Here is a 20,116-nt window from a genome sequence, read left to right on the forward strand (position 1 = left end):
GGAATGAGGTTCTCAAAAGAGGAATCAAATGGTCTTCCAAACCCAAGGACAGATGCATAGCAAATTTCTTGCCTCTGGTTAAATTAATAGCTGACCCAGAGCACTCGTCTGTAAACACTGGCAAACTGGTAAACACTCCTGAAATGGAGAGTCCTTTACCTCAAACGGACTTCCCATTCAAACTGTCAGCATGCCCCAGAAAAACTTCTGTCCTCTGAACTTCACTGGAACTCCAGAGAGGGAGAATATTTGTTCAGAAAGAGCATCTGAGTGTATCTGCTTGGAGACCTGATAGAGGATTTTCTCTCCTGCATTGGGTGTATTTATCATTGGTGGCTATGTTCAAATGGGAAAAATTGCGTGACCCTGGAAGCACACGGCCCGTGATGAACACCTTGTACGGGGATTCTAGTGATAAATACTGTCAGCACATATCTGCTACAAAGGGGATATCTTCTTAAGCCCCAGCTAGCAATCAGCTTAGTTCCAATACAGAGGGATTAATATATTCACAGGATTTTGTACCAGCCAGTGTAACTAGAAATGGCACAAACTGGATAATAAATCAGTCACAAAACATGGAGATATATAACATATATATTCATTCATTTAAAGACATATACAACAAAAAGAATATTTCTGATCTTATTGTCTATTAACATAAAGCATGTGTTTTGCTTTTAAAAATATCCACAATTTCTACAAATTTTTGGAAGTCTGCAACCAATGTTTTTAGTAACCTGCAGTGGTTGTTCTCAAGCTTCACTTGCATCTAACCTCCGAGGCGTCAGTTTGTTGAACAGCCCAGTTTGGTGCTAACCAATTTAGAACTAAGCACTGTATATAGATTTCAGGGTATGCCCCCAACAAGCTGCAGCAATTTCATACTTAACAGTTTTAAAAGATGAAGAATATTACCTATGACCATTTTTACAAGCAGAGAAGGATTAAGCTGTGTTTACATGGGTTGTTTATCATCCAGATTAGCCTTTTGCTTTTTCGGCTAATGCTGATAGGTTTAGCATGCAAGCTTCGGTGACACACACGGACTTCACCATATATATCCAGGGCTTGACAGTTATAAGATATGTCACAGAGACTTGTGTTCCTAAATCCAGGGGACTCACAGTTATATGTCAGTGAGAATCTTAACAACCACTCTTATCAGATCATGGTAAACACCAAAATTACGTTTCTTAAAGAAGTTGAAAATTAAAAGTTTTGAAGAAACATATTTCTTCTGTGCATGTGCAGAAGTAATATCTGGCAAAGGTCACATGCATTCGGTTTTGATTAAAACATGCATCAAGCTAATTACTGTTTCACACAGGCACATCCCAAGCTTATCAATGTCCTTGTTGAATACTCTCTACTTTTCTGACTAGACTAATTCAACGATCAAAATAATTAACCAGCTTTGTGGCAAATCAAATTTATACAGCTGTGGAAATGAAACAGGTGTGACCTGTATGTCTTCTTGGTTGATCTTTTGTCATGGGACTTCAGTCTCATTTTTTATTTAAGGACCTTGCCAGTAGTTATACATCACAAGATAAGGCTATGATTAATGTGTCAAAGAAAAAATAATGCTTGCTATGTACCACACCTGAACAATATCAGTGCACTGATGATGAAAGAAAGGTGCCAGAAGGAGTAACTCATGTGTGTTGATGAAATCAGGGAGCATTAATTAGACACACACTATTTAAGAGTATGTAGCAGACTAATATGCCATAAAATTAAGGGCATGATAAATAGTAGGTTGATTGCATATCAGGAAAAAACTGATGAAGTTAGGCTCCACAATTAATGAATCCCTTCAGAGTACAACTTTCTTAGGCCTTATAAATATCACCTGAATTACTGAAGTAGCTTTGAAATCGTTCCACTGGGGAAATTAATTAAAATTGATGAAAGACATATAGAAGCTATAGCTATCTTTAGTATTTCTGGGTTCATTGCAACCTGCTGAGTTTCCAGCTGTTTGAGCTATATTTCCAATAGAGAAACCCTGGTTCTTGTAGGTAGAGCTGCAGGAACATAGCAGAAGTAATGTAGTAATGTAGATTTATAATTTTTCATTAAGTCAGCTTGTGCTGTTCCAATTTTGTGAACTTTTTTTGCTGTGTAACGAGGAAAAAAAAACCCCCATACAACATGCAGATTACTCTCAAATCCTCTCAGCGAGGACATTTATATAGCTGCAAGTGTGTGATCTTCTTCCAAGGAAAAAAACAGGGATGATGTTTGCTTTTCCAAGACTGGATTCAACTTTGTTTTCACAAAGTCAAGAGGGGAACTGTTACTTCTCCAAAGTGCAAATTTCTGGCCGCAATAGCATAATGCTTTCAGTACAGAATGGGAACTGAGCTCCATTTCCTCTCTTCACCATTCTCTCTTTTCCCTACACCTGACTTACTTATTGTAAGATACGTAACAAGAAATGCAAATTAGTACATAAAAGATAAACCAGCATTTAATTCTGCAGAACAGTTTTGAAGAAATAAGTGACAAATAGTTGCTTTGGTAAAATAGTATAAATAGAAACAGATTGTTATTAAGCGAGTAAAATAAAAGCATGTTTGAGGTGTGTACCCTATATCTTACCAGAGTTATAGAAAAGTTGTGAATTGTGCAATTCAATGCAAGGGATCTGGGACAAGGCTTCCACTGGTTCTGAGGCTGATGTTTAATCAGCTTGTTCTACCATTACCTTTGATCATTAAGAGTTTAGATTCAAGCCCGGAGATCACAGCCTTGGACAATATTCTATTTATATAGGCTACAACTGTGAGCCTCTCTATAGAACATTTCAATCAGCTTTATTATTATTCCTGGTGTTATTTTTAACAAGTTAGTAAGGACAGCACAAGAATTTCTCTAATTTCTAGAACTTTCATTCATCACTGGACAAATCCTTCAATATATTACAGTGACTCTACCATGACAGCATTAAATAGAAAGAAAGATCACAACTACTATTGGATTCTAGCATCTCCATCAAAAGACCACTAAATATTCTTTTTAAAAATCCTCACCTTGATAGGATGGTATTAAATCCTTTGAACTTCAATACAGACATGAACTTTGTCAAAAACCATTTTGTTCTCGTCTCATATTTCCTAGAGCCCAGAGCACCACGTTCATGCACTGTCGCATGAAGTGTTAAATTACATTAATGTCCTAATATTTCTGAATAATTTATGTTTAGAAAATTTATAATATAACAGTGAGCAGTATGAGTGCATTCCGGATGGGTTATAGCTTCCCTTAAAAAAACATCTTATGGCAGGCTTTATAAATTGGCTGCTCAATTTGCATTTGCTTGAAGCACAGCCAAATATGTGATTATTAAAACCCCCCAAACATTTCTTTTTCTTTTACTAAATGCTTTTTAAACTGATTTGGCTGGTGGCTTTTCAGAACTGAGAGAATAAAAATTCACACACATGATTTTCTGCTGTTTTTCATTGCCCTTGTGATAAAAGAAATACAAAAATGACTTGCCGGGTTTCTTTTACCTCTATTAGATGATAGAAGACCAAATTGGGGGACAGATTTTTGAAGATTCAGTTAATGCCCAACAACAACCCATGTCTCTTAAAAAGCATCAACCTTTTGTACAATACATTCTTAAGGCCTCACTACATATTTCCCAAGAAGGATTGCCTCAAATATTGTATCTCATAATATATTATTTCAGTAATTCTTTTTTGCAATGAAATGAATTTTCTGCCAACTATGTAAACCCAGCTTGGCTTCCACAGCTGTTCACGACAAGATACTTACATGGCCTCAATAAAAGGATCCAGGTGCGCTTTTGAGCACAAGACCTAGCTGCTTTCTTGCCAACATCCCTACTCCCTTCTGGGGAGAACTCCAGCGAAGTCCTCACTTCTGCCCGTTCCTAGACTCTGCTGTCCACAGAGGAAAACCTGAGTGTGAGGTTGGATGGGACCATCATGGGCTCACCTAACCTAGGTCCTGGGGAGAAATGACTTCAGAAATCAGTTTAAATGCTGGCTCAGTGTGTATTTATACCTAAATATATGAACAGTAATAACCTGGAGTATGTTTACATGCAAGGTAGATCCTGGACTTTTTAAAAAGTCACAGGTAGGAGAATCAGATTAGTTGAGACACTAAAGTATGTTTTGATGGTGCAACATCTAATAACTCCAAAACATTAACGCTTGACGGCTGTGTTATAGCTTCTGTATAACAATGGCGGCAGTTTATGTTAGTTTTTCTCAGCAAATCACTACAGCAAATGGTAGTAAATTGGACACTTTTATGGCAGTTTCAACAAATACTCCAACCGAGCAGCTGAAGAAACAGAATAAACAGGTATTCACCTGTAAGACATTCCCTTCAAATCTGAGTTAAATCCCTAAGGAATGCTCCTGGGGCATGTCACATGGCTGTTTTCTGTGAATGCGTTGTGTAGGACAACATCACGCTTTTCTAAGCAACAAGGCCTTGATTCAACACTATTTCAATGTCAATGTGAATTTTGCCATTGATTTCAGTATTGCATGACCAAAACTTTAGATTCGTATAAAAGTAATCAATAAAACAAAAAGAACGCCTGGAGGAGATCTTCAAAGGCACAAAATGCTGTTAAAAGCCTGCTTGCTGGAACTGACTTTCATCAGAGATTAGCTGGCAAATTGTCACTTGACATTTTTTCCCATCTACTCTCTGATGTATGTCTTGAATTCTGCAGACAGCCATGGGTAGCGTATATCACTTACATGTAACCTAACTATGCACAAAATATCTTTGTTTTTTTAACTGCATTAAATGAGTCAGAAATAAGTTATAATGGCAAATGATATATACCAGCCACTTCCCTTCAATTTTAAATTCTCAACATAAAGCACTTGTTCATCATGTTCCTGAGTTACAAATTCCTGGCAAGAAGAATGTTACATAAGGAAAATGTAAACCTCTGCAAAAATTAAATTGTAAGCCAGTTATATGCATGATTTTTCTTCCTCCCTGCCCCATTATCTGCATTTCTGTTTATATACCTACAACTTGTTTTGAAAGTACAATTTTTTGAAGACAGTTTAAGTGCTTCAAGTTGCCTATTTTAGTTACCAGGATCTGTAGACAATAGCTGACCATATAGTAAAATATAGATAATTCTATGGCAGATCTCTTTTGTTTGAATATGTACAGTACATTCTGTAGAAGTAGGTTTTAGATTCAAGTATAAACATGTCCTCCAACATTAATAATAGCATTTTTGGCTAATCAAATATTTTGAAAACTGAATTCTATTAAGCATCCTGAGCTAACATAATAATGTGCATGTATATTCAGGCAAAGATAAAGAAAAGATGTAAAAACACATCCTAATATATTTTTATGAAAAGGAAGAAAGAAATCAGATTTCATGGTGACAGCACAAACATTTGCAGTAAGGCAATTCATGCAGCATTCATGGGCGGGTCCATTTGATAGAATCTGCATTTCATGAGATATTCTCCTCCTCATTTTTTAAAAAGACCCTGGTGAAAGCATAAATCCAACTCATTATAAAAAGGGAGTATAAAAGATTTTGTGTTTACTTTCAAAATCTTGCTAGCATTGCTATCACAATGTTAATTTGGAAAAATAGATTTTTCAATTAATCACGGGAGAGATTATTCTCACGTACAGGAGATAGATACTTCATAAAAGCACATATATTAATATTCATACCTCTTTAGACCAAAAATAATTTATTTTCTGGGCATTTATTGTCAACTCTAAGCAAAATGTGCGTGAATAGCAGGAAAATATTTTCTTTTTTGACAGAGATCAAAAAGAATCCAAGTAGACTCATTTTGAACATGAATGTTTACAATGGCTTGTCTGTGACAGTCAAGATTTACTAAAAATTCAAACAAAATATCTGTAACATATACAATAATTTCTGCAAACATGCTCAGAAAGCTTTTTATCCTAGTTTTTATAATAATTATAGATCATTGCATGTGCATAATGATGCTCAAACTGTTACAGAAGGCACTGGTGGCTGTATGCTGTCCACTCATTACATGCCTCTAGCTACTTACTAACGAACCAGCTTTAAAAAAAGTTTTCTTTCCTATTTGAGGCATCTACATCAGCTGATCACTGTCACGTGCAATGCAGTATGTGTGGTACATTGCAGGTTACTTATATATCAAAATATACGTTACTGAGGACCATGACACTGTAAAATGTTCTTCCCAGAAAGCTCATCAGTGAGTACCAACAAAGAGGTAAGGACAATGGCAAAAACTTTAACAGATTTTCTCGTCTCATGAAAGGAATTTGGAGACAAACATATCTTAATGCTTGAAAACTATTCTAATTTTAGGGAATATCAGAGTAAGGCAAAAAGTGCTAGAGCTAGATTCATACTGGCATGAGTCCATCTTTATAAGACTTAGTCCTCATCAAATATATTAAATGGAAGATACAGAATGATACCCAGTGGTAAGGCAAATCAAATCAGTACTTAGTGCACCAGAAATGCAATCATAATGTATATTTCTGTTTCTCATTTTACAAGTGACCAGTACTAAATCACTGAAATTTTCTTTGGCCACTAAGGGCAAGCGGGAAGGTACCTCCCTAGTAACCCTACCACTCTCTCCCTGATTTTTTTTAAATGATAGACTGTAAGTTGTTTTTTTTTTTTAATCTTCCCTTCAAAACAGATATCTCATAAAATGGAAAGACCGTTTTCAGAATAATAAACAAGACTGCTGAGTGTTGAGATTCTCTGGCAGTAGGCTTCAGTTCTGTGCTGATAGCACATGTCGCCCTCCAGTAACACAACAAAAATATAGCAAAAGTATTGCAAATAGCTGTGCAAAACCTTCAGCGAGTCCTAAGGAAATCATATCTGAATACAAGCAGTAAAACCAGGCTATAAGGTCACACCTAGACCCAGCTTTATGACAGACCTGGAGGTGAACCAAAATCAGCAGTAGAATTGCCTTTGGAAACTATTAATAAGACAGATACCAGCAATTTGGAGAACAATTGCTGTTCTATTTAAAGAATTACAGTTGGATGATTTTCTAAGGCAATTTCTAACTCACCAGGGTCAAAAGAAGTCTTATAATACAATATATATTCATTATTTATTTATTTATTATGAAGCATGGCCCTAGGCAGACTTTATTTTGTGAAAAGTTTGAGAAAAAACAAAGAATAGTTTGTAGAGATCACTGCAGGCTTCTGCAAAGGACAATGAGGAAGAGATGCCACCTTAGTTTTAAGCAGGGGCAGAAAAATCTATAACCATAATCCACAACATAAACTGACATTGCAGCCTATTTATCAGAATGTTTAACACACTAATAAATGACAAAAAAACCAGAAGAAATGAAGTGGAACAGAGGAAAATAGAAATTTAATGCTAAAAATGTCAGTTCTTTAAAATTAAAAATGCTCCATAAATAGGAGCTGGAGTCAAAATATTGATTGTATGTGCTCACAGACTTCATTTTAAGGCCACTCTAATGTACCTGAGATCTCTGTCCCTTCCGGGCTGCGTACAAAGGGAGGGGGGGGGGTGTTTGCAAAGTAACATCCAGAAATGTTTCTGGATTTTACTGTCAAAGAACCTCAAAGATAAAAAATGCTGAAAAAAATGCTGAAAAATACTGGACTTTATGTCATATTTAGGTCTTGACTGACGCTTCATGACAAGTAAATATCCCTTTAATGGTTTATTAGATTTTGGATAATAATTTGAGAGACTTGAAATGTATTTTTTAAAACTTTATGATTTTTTTCCTTGTGAATGTGTCAATATGCACACACTGTGCTTGATCTTATCGCTGGTTACAGTTAGAGGTATGTCACTGAAGCATTTCTTAGAAGTCCTTTGCTTTTTCATTTTGTATGTTTAATTTTGTAATAAAAATTCTCAATGATTTACTGAGAAAAGATTGCACGTATCAGAAAGACTGGCATTTCAGCCTGTTAGCAGTTTTGACTATAGAAAGAGGCAGAGATATAAGCTTTGCTTGAAGTTAAGACCTGTACTGGAGGTAGGACGGAGATGTTCTTTCCTGCTCTGTTCCTACAGAGAAAAAACATGAAAGGGAACAGGGAAAAATCAGGTTGGCTACGAAAAGAAATAAAAGTGTGCTTAAAATCAGGACTTGTACTGCCTTCATATGCAGTCATGCAAATACTTCTTTTGATAGAGTTGGTACTTCATATGAAAATAAGCAGCAGCAGATTTTCCCTTAAGAGAGCAGATTCTCTGTTCTGAAACCCCTCGAGGGTTTTTCTCCTTTTTCTTAGCAGACAGGTAGAGGGCACTGCTACAGCAGAGTACAGAGATTTTAATACAGGAAGCCTCGAGTCCCTTCAAGATTTCCATAATTTTATAGGTTTTAGAGGTTTTATGAGAATAATACTCTTTCTAACTTGCACATATACCATATGGTTTGAATAGATACTTTGCCATCAGGTCCATACTGCATGTTTAAAAGAGATTTTATAAAATAGGTGAGCAATCTTGATTGAAAATCTAAGTGATGGAGAGGAGAAATGGCAAGTATGACTGATTACACTCAGAAAAAGTGTATCTTAACAGCCTGCAGTCATCTAACTTTAGGTTCTAACCACTGGACTTCTGTTTGCTTGGTTTAAGAGCAAGAATTGTCTTTCTATATGGATTGCTTTAGACTATGATTATCTTCAACCTGTTGATTGTTATTTTACTATACTTCACTTTTTAAAACTATTATTGGTTTTCCCAGATCTCAAGTCATTACTGGAGTGCAGTCCCAGAACTTGTAAGTTTTGGTTCCTTGTAGAAGACTAACCAACACACAATAAGTGCTGTTTCACTAATGATAAATTATGTTATTGATGAACACAGCGACATTTGCTGCTGGCCTGAGAAGGCTGAGAACTGGAATTCTATGTGTGCATGAAAAGCAGCATTACATTTATATTTCTGATACCTTCTTAGTTTTCAAGGACCTTTCAAATACAAACTTTCAATGGTGTAGTACATTCATTTGCTGATTCCCCTAATACACCTCAAATCACATAATCCAAATTACATGATTTGCATATGTTAATCTTTTTAATAATATCCTTTTATAATTCTTATTAATAGCTGATGTATTTTTATGAGATCTCCCTAGCTTTCCAATTATTCTTTTTCTTGAAATGTTGTACATTGTCCACTATTCTCTAACTTATGCAAAATAAAGAAACCCCTCCCAACATTAAACCATAACCTTTTTAACGAAGCCAAAGCTATTATTAAGGGTTTTTTCCGCCCTAAATTTATCCTTCATAATACTGAACTGACTGGTTTGATTTCTTTGTTATGTTCTCCACTTGCATTTCAGGTGTTCTGATTTCTGCTGTCAGATGATTTCTTTTAGAAGTCACTTCTGAATCTGTACTTGTACTGTTTATTCCTTTCTCTCCCCTTTTTCAAGATACGTTGTAAGTTCTTGATTCCCCAAGTTTTTCTCCTCACTTTTAGTATTTCCTCCCAGCATTTACCCTAGAGGGATAAACATTCTGCTTTTCTTCCTGGGGCAGAATCCCACTGAGCAGTGGGGAGCATCACGTGAGTTGTGTGTGTAGGGTTTGGTCAGAGTATTAGTCTTGCAAAGATGCTTTTTGAAAAATTGCTTTTGAATAGTTTTTATTCACTTGTACAGTCTAGAAGCAGCAAAACTACGTCTGCTTTAGAAGTCTACACAGACACTTCTAGCTTATTTACCCTGGATGCTTCACTGAGGGATGTATGTCTTAAGTTTTACTGTTTAGTAACATTGGGAAATGAATAATTTCAAACAAGCCAACCTTCTCAGGTCACAATGAATTCCTTTCAAAGCTACGAGAAGGGCACTTATATCCCTGAAGCCCCTGACTTGTTGAGTAGCAATTATATTTTTTTTTTTTTTTATAAAGATGTTATCCATGTGATGTGAATATTCAATGACATTTGTACTCCTGCAGGTCATGAGTGTCTTCTCGCTCGGCCTTATTACTGATACACTTAATTGCACTGAACTCTACTTCCTCAAAAGGTATGCAGCAATAGGAATATCCCGGGGCAATTCTAGGATATCTTTACATGAAGAAAGCTGTCTCTGTATCATGCTGAAGAGATATTCCCTTGTTGTCTAGGTCTCTGATGTTTTGAGGAAAGAGGCAGAGTTTTCTTATATGTATCTGGGTCAGTAACTACACTTGTTTTCCCCAATGAGATTTGGTTTTCCAGTCACTTTAACTCCTAGCACACACTGTATTAAAGGCTGTTATTTTCTTTGAGCGGCAGCAGCCTCAGTACTGGGGGCTCTGTATTGCCCTAAGAGGCAAAAAGGAGATGGAAGTAATCATGGGCTGATCAAAGTGTAATATAACAAGACTCAACAGATGCCAACTCTATTTTTAAGGCTGAAAGTCATTATGCTCTCTGTAAAGGTGGACAAAGAAGATGAGAACAGCAAATCCGTGATGAAAATATGGCAAGTGGGACCTTATCAATAAAAGAAAATGTATCAGGCAAGGCAATAGATCAAAGAATGCTGATAGGACAAAATACTCGTTCAAACTGGAATTTCATAGAATTTCTCATCAGATGTTATCAGTATAGAAGAAATGATTTCTTCAGCAAGACAAGGATACTTGAAAAACACGCATCGGGTGACACCTGTGGACAGCACACCTTTAAATATTGCGCTAGTTTGAACCAAAAGTATTATGACCTTATGCGACAGCCACATGCATTTTAAATTGCAGCAGTTACCTGCATAACTTCTGAAAAATCATTTATTTTACCTTCATTTTACTATCACTAATTTAACCCTTTAATAAATGCACATACTACTTTCTACAGGACTCTGCATGCAGGGAAGCCTAGGACTGCACAAACACAGTTGGGGAGTAAGGGTAAAGAATCATAATCCATTTGACAATTACAGGTAAAGTTGTGGCATGTCTCCTATGAGGAGAGAGAAATAGTCAGAATAAAAGGAAGTATAATGTCTCTCTTCTCATTACACTTTAAAAAAAAAACCCTGTAATATAACTATTCATCTGTTGATTTTAAAAGAAGCAGAATCTTCACAAGATCTGGATGATACTTTAAAAAAAATTACTGTTCACAGCATGTCAGCACAAAAAATAGCAATGACTATTTCAGCTAAGCAAACTATAATATGCAGTGGAAAGAGATACTTTCATGGAGCTGGTAGCCAAGCCATGTTACAAGTCATTAAAGTATTTGGAGCATAATTTCAAGACCATTTGATGTTGACAGGATTCTTCATACTGTCATGAATGAGCTTGGGATCGATGCCTTGGAATTCACCCCTTGGACAGGGACAGGATCTGTAGCTGCATTTATGATGACTATTGACTTTATCAATGGTTCCTAATATTCAAAAGTAATGGCTCTTTACCTCAACTGCTATTATACTCTGATTGTCATTGCTGACACACCGAACAGATCCCATGAAGCACCAAAACATGAGGCTGAAAAAAGTAAAAGTCATATTTTTTCCCTTATTTTTTCCATCTTTGCCTTAACTTTCTGACCCCCTGTTCAGATGTGTAGCAGTGAAGTCCCACAGCAGCCTCTTCACTCCAGGCATCACTCTGACATCTCTTCCCAGTGCTGTCACACACCTTCCTCGAAACATGGCTGCCTGCCACACTGGCTGTTACTGTCTCTGTCTCCTCTTGCATTTCTTCCAAGTCAAATTTACAGTGCTAGACTGAAGCATCAGCAAGGATCATATTTTCACTTTTTCATACACAACCCTCCACAATGTGGTCCTGATTTAAGTTGTGAAGCTACACTAACCATGAATAAATTGTAAACGTGAATTTCTTAAAGCTGGTTTATAGATGTAATTTTTTTCCAATGTTATTTTCTTCAGGAGTAGTAGCCTGCCTTGATTCCTGTAACAGTAAAGTCTACAAGAAAGACCCCAGTGAAACATGGATGCCTGCTACCTGCTTCATGAGAGGCTTGGAGGCTTGGAGGCATGGCATCTTCAGAAGATGTGAACGACTGCCTCTCCATGGAGGAGACCCACATGTGCACAGCAGCCTACTGCAAGCCTTACCACGACCATCCTCCTCAGCAGCTGCAGCCCTAAAGCAGGTCAGTCTAAGATTCAAACCTTTTATTTCAGAAAAGCTTTACCACATGTGTCTACCAGTTTTTCAGTGTTTATAAGATTGCATTTGTTACGATGGTTTCCCCTCACTCAGTCAGTAGGTCCATGCAATGAAATGAGAACTCGGCCTATCAGTTAGATAACACTCTGAATTAAGTACAAAGCATGCTATATATCTGGGTGTGCAGACACATGTACGCATGGAGACTCTGTGTATATACACAAACATATAGAAATAGCCTGCATCTGAATTTTGTTTATTCAGTGATGCAAGTTCCACAGTTTACTGCGATACTTATTTTTAATTCTCATTACTTGCAACCATATACGGAATAAATATGTTAACTACTTTATGTGAGTGCCACTTTGACTAGAATCAAAACCAAAGGTACAATGAAAGTGAAACATTTAGATTAGTTTTGAATTTAGAAGTCTTATGTATGATCCTGCAGCTGAATAAAATGTATGGGGAACCTGTATCCTATTCATGCAAACAGGTAAGTAGACCCATTTTCTTACACCTACTCATCTGGCAACAGTTTTGTACGTGGGACAGAAACTGGAAATGGGCATTACTTATATGTTATGTTAGGAAAAGGCCATTATGTGTCTATTTTTTCTACCCTCCTCTCTAATCTGACATGCTTTTAAATTAAGTACAAAATGCCTTTACACACTTCTTCAAACATTAGAGAAAAAAATGTGCTAGGAAACCTATGCTTACAGTACTGTTCAGAACGTACCAAATGCAGAAGCAGAACTTCAATGAATAAGAAAAAGCCACAAAGGTCACTTTTGTTTTATGCCAGGTCTTCAAGTGTTTTATTGAGAGGTAGTCAGGAGATATAAACCCCAAGGTTTACCCTACATATATTGGAAATTATATACTAAATATCTTTTATTATTGTTTATTAAGGGCCACCAAAAATGCCTTCAAGTTTGAAATAGAACATGTTAAATGTAATGGACAGAAAATGTAGTACTTCTCTACTGTTTAACACGGCTGCTACCACTATTTCAGAATAACAATTGTTTAGATGAAATCTATCCATCAAAAAACCTTTGAATGATATGAATAGAAGCAATATCAAAATTAATCAAATAGTTTTGTTTGTCTGTTAAGACTTTTACAGTTGCTAATTAGCTGACAGGTACTAATGAAGCATCTATGTATATAGTGTTGGTATCTAATATAACGGTGGCAGTTTTATTGAGATATTTATTGATTAGGATCTTAAGATCAGAGGCAATTCTAAAACCAAAAAACATTGCAACAGCCACCCTCATAATTACAGATTTGATTCTAATTATGTTTAATTCTTTTTTTTTTTCTTTCTTTTTTTTTCCTTGGCAAATCACAGATTTTCCTTGGGGTCAGCAGGGGTGGAGGGAAAAGGGGAAGAAGGCAGGTTGTCTTCATAAAAGCATTCTTAAAAGCATCTCGTGCAGTTTTTGTGAATGATTATATCCCTACAACAAAAAAACTAACAACTCAGCTACCCAGTCACAAATTTGGTTATTGTACACCATAACCAGGCTTGAACAGGAGAGAATGCAAGAATGCAGCTGGCTATAGAAAGAGCTGCTGGTTTACATAATAACAGTGAGAGTAATTAGTATGTTAAAATGAACTAGATTAATTATAATCTGCCTGTATATAAATAATTTTCTTTCACTGCTGCTACAGGAACAAAATTTATGATAATTTTTTTTATTTGAATGTGAAGCAAATGATTGATTTCTGTTGCAGAGATTTTAGGAGAGATCTGTCCTGCAAACTTTCTACATGCAGCACATCCATTTGTTTTGGGCAAGAAAAACTGGAGACCTGTACAGATTAAGCTCTAAGGACCAGAAACCGAGGTCAGTGATATAGCTGTATATACACCTTCAACTCTGAACAGTAACAATGCTCCTGTCCAGATAAAGTCCAAACTTATCTTCTTTTGAATTGATATTCCTCCCCTCCTGCTCTCTCCCTGAAAGAGTCCTTGCATGGCATTTTTCTTAGAGGAATGGCATTTTTCTCAGCCTCAGACATGCTCTCCATTTATAACTTGGCCTCTTGCTAGATTTCCTTACAGTAACACATACTTCATGACCTGACCCACAGCACTTCATTTTTACTTGCCTCAGTCACCCTCCGTAATGTTCTGGAGGAGACAAGATTGGTGCTGATATTCCCCCAGCTGATGCCATAGCAATTTAAAAAGTCAAACAGCTGCTTGAGTGGAAAATCATGCATTTAGAAGCCAGTGAACGTTCAGGGCTGGAGTGTCTTAAACACACAACAGAGATACATGCATGCTTCCCTACCCCCCAGTTTCTGTTTCTGTGGTTTAAGCAAGCTAGTTGATTGTTCTGAAAGTTATGGTGAAGGACAATAAAATCACTGCCTTTAAAGTTCTGGTATCGCTGGTTCCCTAAAGCAAATCACATAAAAAAGTCCACCAAGTGAAAGCGTGTCAACCAAGTCAAAGGCTACAGCTAGCCAGTCATTAAGCCCTGAATAAAGGATGCTGTGCTGAACTAAATTTATTTTTGATCTCTATTTATTTGTTGATATTATAAAGCAATCACTTACTGAGGGTTTCCATAGTAACAAGTGAGCTTTTTTTTTTTTATTTTTTTTTTTTTATTTTAAAGCTCTTTCATGCACTTAACATACAGATACAGTGGGATAATTGGCAGGGAATACTGTTCCTGCTTTCCTGGTATTATTTAACCAGAGCAGGGTAAAGTAAAGCATGGTGTTCAATGAAACTGGAGATTTATTTTCCCTCCTCTGCAAGAACATTAAAAAAACTTTACAATTTACTTACATCTTTGGTTTCTGCGTTTGCTCTTGTACATAGTCATTCTGAAGAAATTCCACTTTCTAAGAAGTAATTGCCTTGAACACAGACAAAAGAGATGAGATCGTGCTTCTGCTTTGCAGCGAGACAGTTGCTCACTGACAGAAGGTAACCAGCAATCTCTCAGAGAAAGGCAGGGTAATACCATTCTCCTAAAATCCAGGGGAGATGCTACTGGGCTCTAACTATTTTCTCTGTTACAAAGCTCAGAGACAAAATATATTTATTTTAAATATGTTTTCAAATGTGTTTAATAGCAGCTAATAAGATCCAGAAAGCATATAGAATCATGTAATCAAAGTGGAGTAATGTGCTATTCGATAGTCTGACATCGAGATTCCTCAAAAAAGCCCTGATATAACCAAAATTGCATAAATGGTCTCAGAAAGTAATAAAAACTAAGTTTTCATTGACAGGTCTTAGAATTATGCATATGAGGACATTAAAATATTTTGGACTAAATTTCCAAGCAAAATTACTGTTTAAAAAAAAATAAATCAACACATGTTGATCAATGAAATCCTGACTGCAGGTCTGAGCTCATGAATAGGTTATTCAGGAAATAACATATAAAATGCAATTTTATATTAATTTTTTTATGCCTTTGTTTACTTCTGCATTACCTTTCAATGATTTAATGTGGGGAAAGTTATTTAAGCAACAATTTGCTGATCGCTCATTTTTATAACTACTTCATTGCCCACTAATCTGTTGAATCACAAGGTCATGGGAAAAAAAGTGGCAGCATTGTATGATGTTCCACATACCTGTATGTCATCATTTCAAAGAATCCAGACATTTTCCTAAAGGGAGAAGGGGAAAGGGAAAAAAATTCTTGCTGTGTGTGGGAGATGAGAGGTGTGATGACATTCAAGAAAGACGATGTCAGTGGCAACTATGGAGCTGGAAAGAGGTGGAAACTCCATTCAGCAATAAATCTGCTTTCAATAAAATTGTGTGAAAGTATTTCTTAATGTTTTAAGAAATTAATGTTTTGAGGTGCCCTTCACGTTTTGAGAGCTTGATCCCAGATACCACAAATACAGAAGTGTCAACAGATTAGAGATAGAGGGTGCAGTAATGAAAAATAATGAATATAATGACTGAAATGTCTTGTTAAACAACAATAGTCTTGTTGCTGTTTAAAATACATAGATTGACAACAGGTCTCTAAACTATTCAAAGAAATCTAAAGGTAATATCTTTGGCTGACATGAAAAAGATTAATATCTGGTGCCTATGGATCATTCATGTTTCAGAAAGCAAAACCCAATCCTTTTCAAAGACAGGAACAGTTTGCAGCATCCATATCTAAAAATATTGACCTACAATTATTTTCTTCACAGAAAAAGAAAAAAAGAAAGAAAGAAAAAAAAGGAATGTCTTTCTCAAACTACTTACCCTAAAATTATATTTTCCATCTTCTTTTCCATCTCAGATTTTTGTTTATATCTCCAGTATAACCATTTTTAGGTTTGAGCATTATTTAATTTTCCTTTCAGTTGTTCAGTATTCACATATCCTCACATCGGCACACTTCTAACCACTGAAGTGAAATTTTTACTTTATATTGGCTCTATTTGTCTACTTTTCCTCCCTCTGTCAAAACCTGACCACATATCCTTTCATTTGCTTTGGATTTGTATCAGCATAGCTGAGGATAAAGTGTAGCTTGAAGAAAGTGAAAGCAACAGATCCTTTTTTTAGATTTATTTAGTATTTCAACTTCAGTCGTCTCAAAATGCAACAGCTGAAATAACACCACCTCTATTGTGGAGGCCATCAGAAAGGTGGGAAATTGCAAAGCACATCAACAGTGACAGGAAGGAAAAAGTTTGGCTAATCATTGCTAAACTTAGCGGAAGACAAAATGTCTGTACCAGGTAGAAAGACGCTGCATGCCACATACTCTAACAGCATTGTGCAGTTTATATCCATTGAAATCAGTAGTTTTGCAGTAATTTATATGCACAGAGGATAATTCCCGAGTTTTCCCACTTTATTTTTTTCTGTGAGTTAATTTCCAACAGAATCAGGTCTGTGATCTGACTCAGACTAGAGAGATCTGTGGTCTCCCTACATTTTGCTGCTTCGCGTAGCAATCTTTGTTCCTTTTTTTTGCTCTTTTCCTACTTCTACCTGAAGCCCTGGTTTCAGCTGAGATGGAGTTAATTTTCTTCCTAGCAGCTGGCATAGTGCTGTGTTTTGGCTATAATGTTGATAACACACTGATGTCTTAGTTGTTGCTAAACAGTGTTTACAATTAATTCAAAGACTTTTCAGAACTTTCAGCCCTGCCAGCGAGGAGGCAGGGGGGTGCACAAGAAGTTGGGAGGGGGCACAGCCAGGACAGCTGACCCAAACTGGCCAAAGGGATATTCCATACCATACGATGTCATGCTCAGCATATAAACTGGGGGGAGTTGGCTGGGAGGCAGTGATTGCTGCTCAGAGAGGGGCTGGGTATCGGTCAGTGGGTGATGAGCAATTGCATTGTGCATCACTTGTTTTGTATATTCTATCATTATCATTATTTTCTTCCTTTTCTACCCTATTAAACTGTCTTTATCTCAACCCATGAGTTTTACTTTTTTTTTCAATTCTCTCCCCCATCCTACTGCAGGGAGGGAGTGAGTGAATGTATTGCTAGCTCTCCATATTGTATTATGTATAGTACATGCAACAACATGTATATTTTTCCATTGTTCTTTTGTGTGTTATTCTATTACAACAATGCATTTGTATGCAAATATCTCAGTAATGGTATAAAATAAAAATATAAACTAAATGGAAATTTCATGGGATAGGAATTAATTTATTTTAAATCAATGAACTCTGAAAACACAGTCTTTATTGGTTTTACTTTGTGGTAATTGCAACTCTGATTACTTCTTCAGTACAGTGAAATGCATTTGCTAAAAATAATGTAAATACACTCTGGTGAATCATTCTAGGTCTATTCATAAAACCCTATCGCAAAAATGTACGTGAATGTGCTGGCTAGCTTTGAGTGGGCACTACAGTCTGCTGTTTCTCTATGTCACTCTTCTCTGTTAGGAGAGTTTAAAATTCCCTTTCATACTATTACAGCTTTAAAAAATGTCAGACTCTTGCATATGGCTGGTGAAATGCAGCAAGCTTAGTGAGGTGGGAAGAAATGAATGGAACCACTGAGCAACAAAAATCACCTAGTCACATTAAGCTTACTACTTGTCTATAAAAGATACATCTTAAATGATTACAAAAGCTTAAAATATTCTTAAAACAGTCTGTTGGAATAAATTTTAGCAGTTCATCGTTGTTGGTGGTAAAATTAATATTAATTAGATATTAATTATTAGAATTTATAGTGTCCACATCTGCACATCCCACGTCACCTCTCTCCTTTCTCTCCTCCCCACCCTGCAGGTCCCAATAAGGAGTTTTTCTCTGAATACTGCAGTAAATTACTCGAACTGTTTCTTAAGCAGAGGAAAAGAAAAGATACAGATATTTTACAACTATAGCTGCTGACTTGAATGTCACATATTACTCATCAATAAACATTTTGTCTCAGCTATATCTTCAATTTTATTTTTAATGAGGAGATCTTAGACAAGAAAGGAAGGTGGGGGAGGCTTCAAGTATGTTCTGTCTCTCAGTGTTTAATTCATGCACCCGAAGAGTCTTCTTAGATAATATCCTTCTAAGGCTTCCACTATGGTTATTTTTATGATGTCAACTAGGAAAATATTGCATCTATGAATATGAATTTTTTTTCTTGAAAAAAATGATATGTGTAGGGATCAACATAACCTCTTCCACGTAATAACCACTCCATGATGCAATTATTGATGTATTAAAATTATGCACTAGACATACACTTTTACTGGTAAAAATTTGGACAATCATCTGATAATAATGCTTTTTAACATGGTGTTATATTAGATAAATAAAATTCACTTTACCAGGAAATGCCATTGAGCTATTAAGGCAGGTTTATGATAACATATTCCCTTTATGATATAATGAGGACAGAGCTTAAAATATTGGCCAAACCGTACCCCTGGCTAACACTGCTACAATACTGAACGACCTGTGGCAAGCAGAATAACAGAGAGCAAAATTTGTACTTCTCATGCTTACAGCTGTAAGTTAGAATCAAGGAATTTCATAAATGTTTTTCAAGAGACAGCAAAGCTGGCTTGCATTCTTGAAGCAGACCAGAAATTAAGACTGATGAAAGTGTAAAAGAAGGAAAAGTTTATTAAAAGGTTACCTGTAGATTAAAGGGCTCAATTCAGCCACCTAAACATTCATGTCTAGCACTACTTTGATGATTTATGGCATCTGAGACATTCACACAGTGCCAGAAAATATGGCACAGGACCTGTTGGAAACCTACAACCTTCTGGAGCACTCTGCTGAAGCGAAGGCCATCTTAAGTGGCTCTAGGCCATTTAGGCAACTGAACCCAGCCCAACAAGTTTATAGTCTGCCCTCTCTCTGATAATTGTCATAAACCTCTGGCTTTTTTATACTTAGTGCCATTGTTTCAAAGTGGTCTCAACCTGAACTCTGAGGCCTTGACCCTGCACGAGTTGATGGATACACGTGAAGGAGAACTCCTACAGAGATCCACCAAAACCTGGGTGGGGAACAGGAAAAACACAGGCCTGTGGTTGATTGCAGTAGGAATTATATGGAAAGAGAAAAAGATAAGATGTATGACTGAATTTTTAAATATCTTCCAAGAGGCCACTATTTGTTAGTACACAATCCACAGCTGATTGTGTGGATTAAAATATTGTGTGGGTAAAAGCGAAATAATGTTGCATAATACTTTCAAATCAGCATTACTTTCTTATGCTAAAGCCAAAAGACTGTCAAAATGTTTAAACAGCCTTCATTTACTTCAGCCAATTTTTACTCTGCGCAAGCGTTCATATCCAGTAGAATATAGTTTGCAAGATTTCATAAAAACCTCAAGTATTCATTAAAAGCTGCATTAGAATGAAATTTTTTACATTCACAGTATTCCCATCATCTGCTAATTTATTAAAAAAAATCAAGTTATGATTTTTTTCTGGTGCTGTTTAATTTTTAGAAAACTCTTTGGCTGTTTCT

At 36.2% G+C, this 20,116-nt stretch overlaps 2 protein-coding genes across 14 annotated transcripts in view; one reads left to right on the plus strand and one right to left on the minus strand.

Annotated features, from left to right (window-relative positions):
• RBIS (ribosomal biogenesis factor) overlaps positions 1-20,116 on the plus strand; it is a 424,391-nt gene that overhangs the window by 244,356 nt on the left and 159,919 nt on the right. The gene's annotated exons all lie outside the window — the stretch shown is intronic.
• Positions 1-20,116, minus strand: part of RALYL (RALY RNA binding protein like) — a 404,493-nt gene that overhangs the window by 107,085 nt on the left and 277,292 nt on the right. For 2 of the 12 annotated variants that reach the window (XM_075743807.1, XM_075743804.1), the window contains exon 1: positions 14,978-15,104. The exons of the other annotated variants lie outside the window; for them this stretch is intronic. In XM_075743807.1, coding sequence (XP_075599922.1) covers positions 14,978-15,014 — 37 coding nt within the window. In that variant the 5' untranslated portion in view covers positions 15,015-15,104. Of the gene's footprint in view, positions 1-14,977; positions 15,105-20,116 lie in introns of those variants that run through there. 12 annotated transcript variants of the gene reach the window in all.

Source organism: Balearica regulorum, chromosome 2 (assembly GCF_011004875.1).
Source record: "Balearica regulorum gibbericeps isolate bBalReg1 chromosome 2, bBalReg1.pri, whole genome shotgun sequence".
NCBI classification, from domain to species: domain Eukaryota; kingdom Metazoa; phylum Chordata; class Aves; order Gruiformes; family Gruidae; genus Balearica; species Balearica regulorum.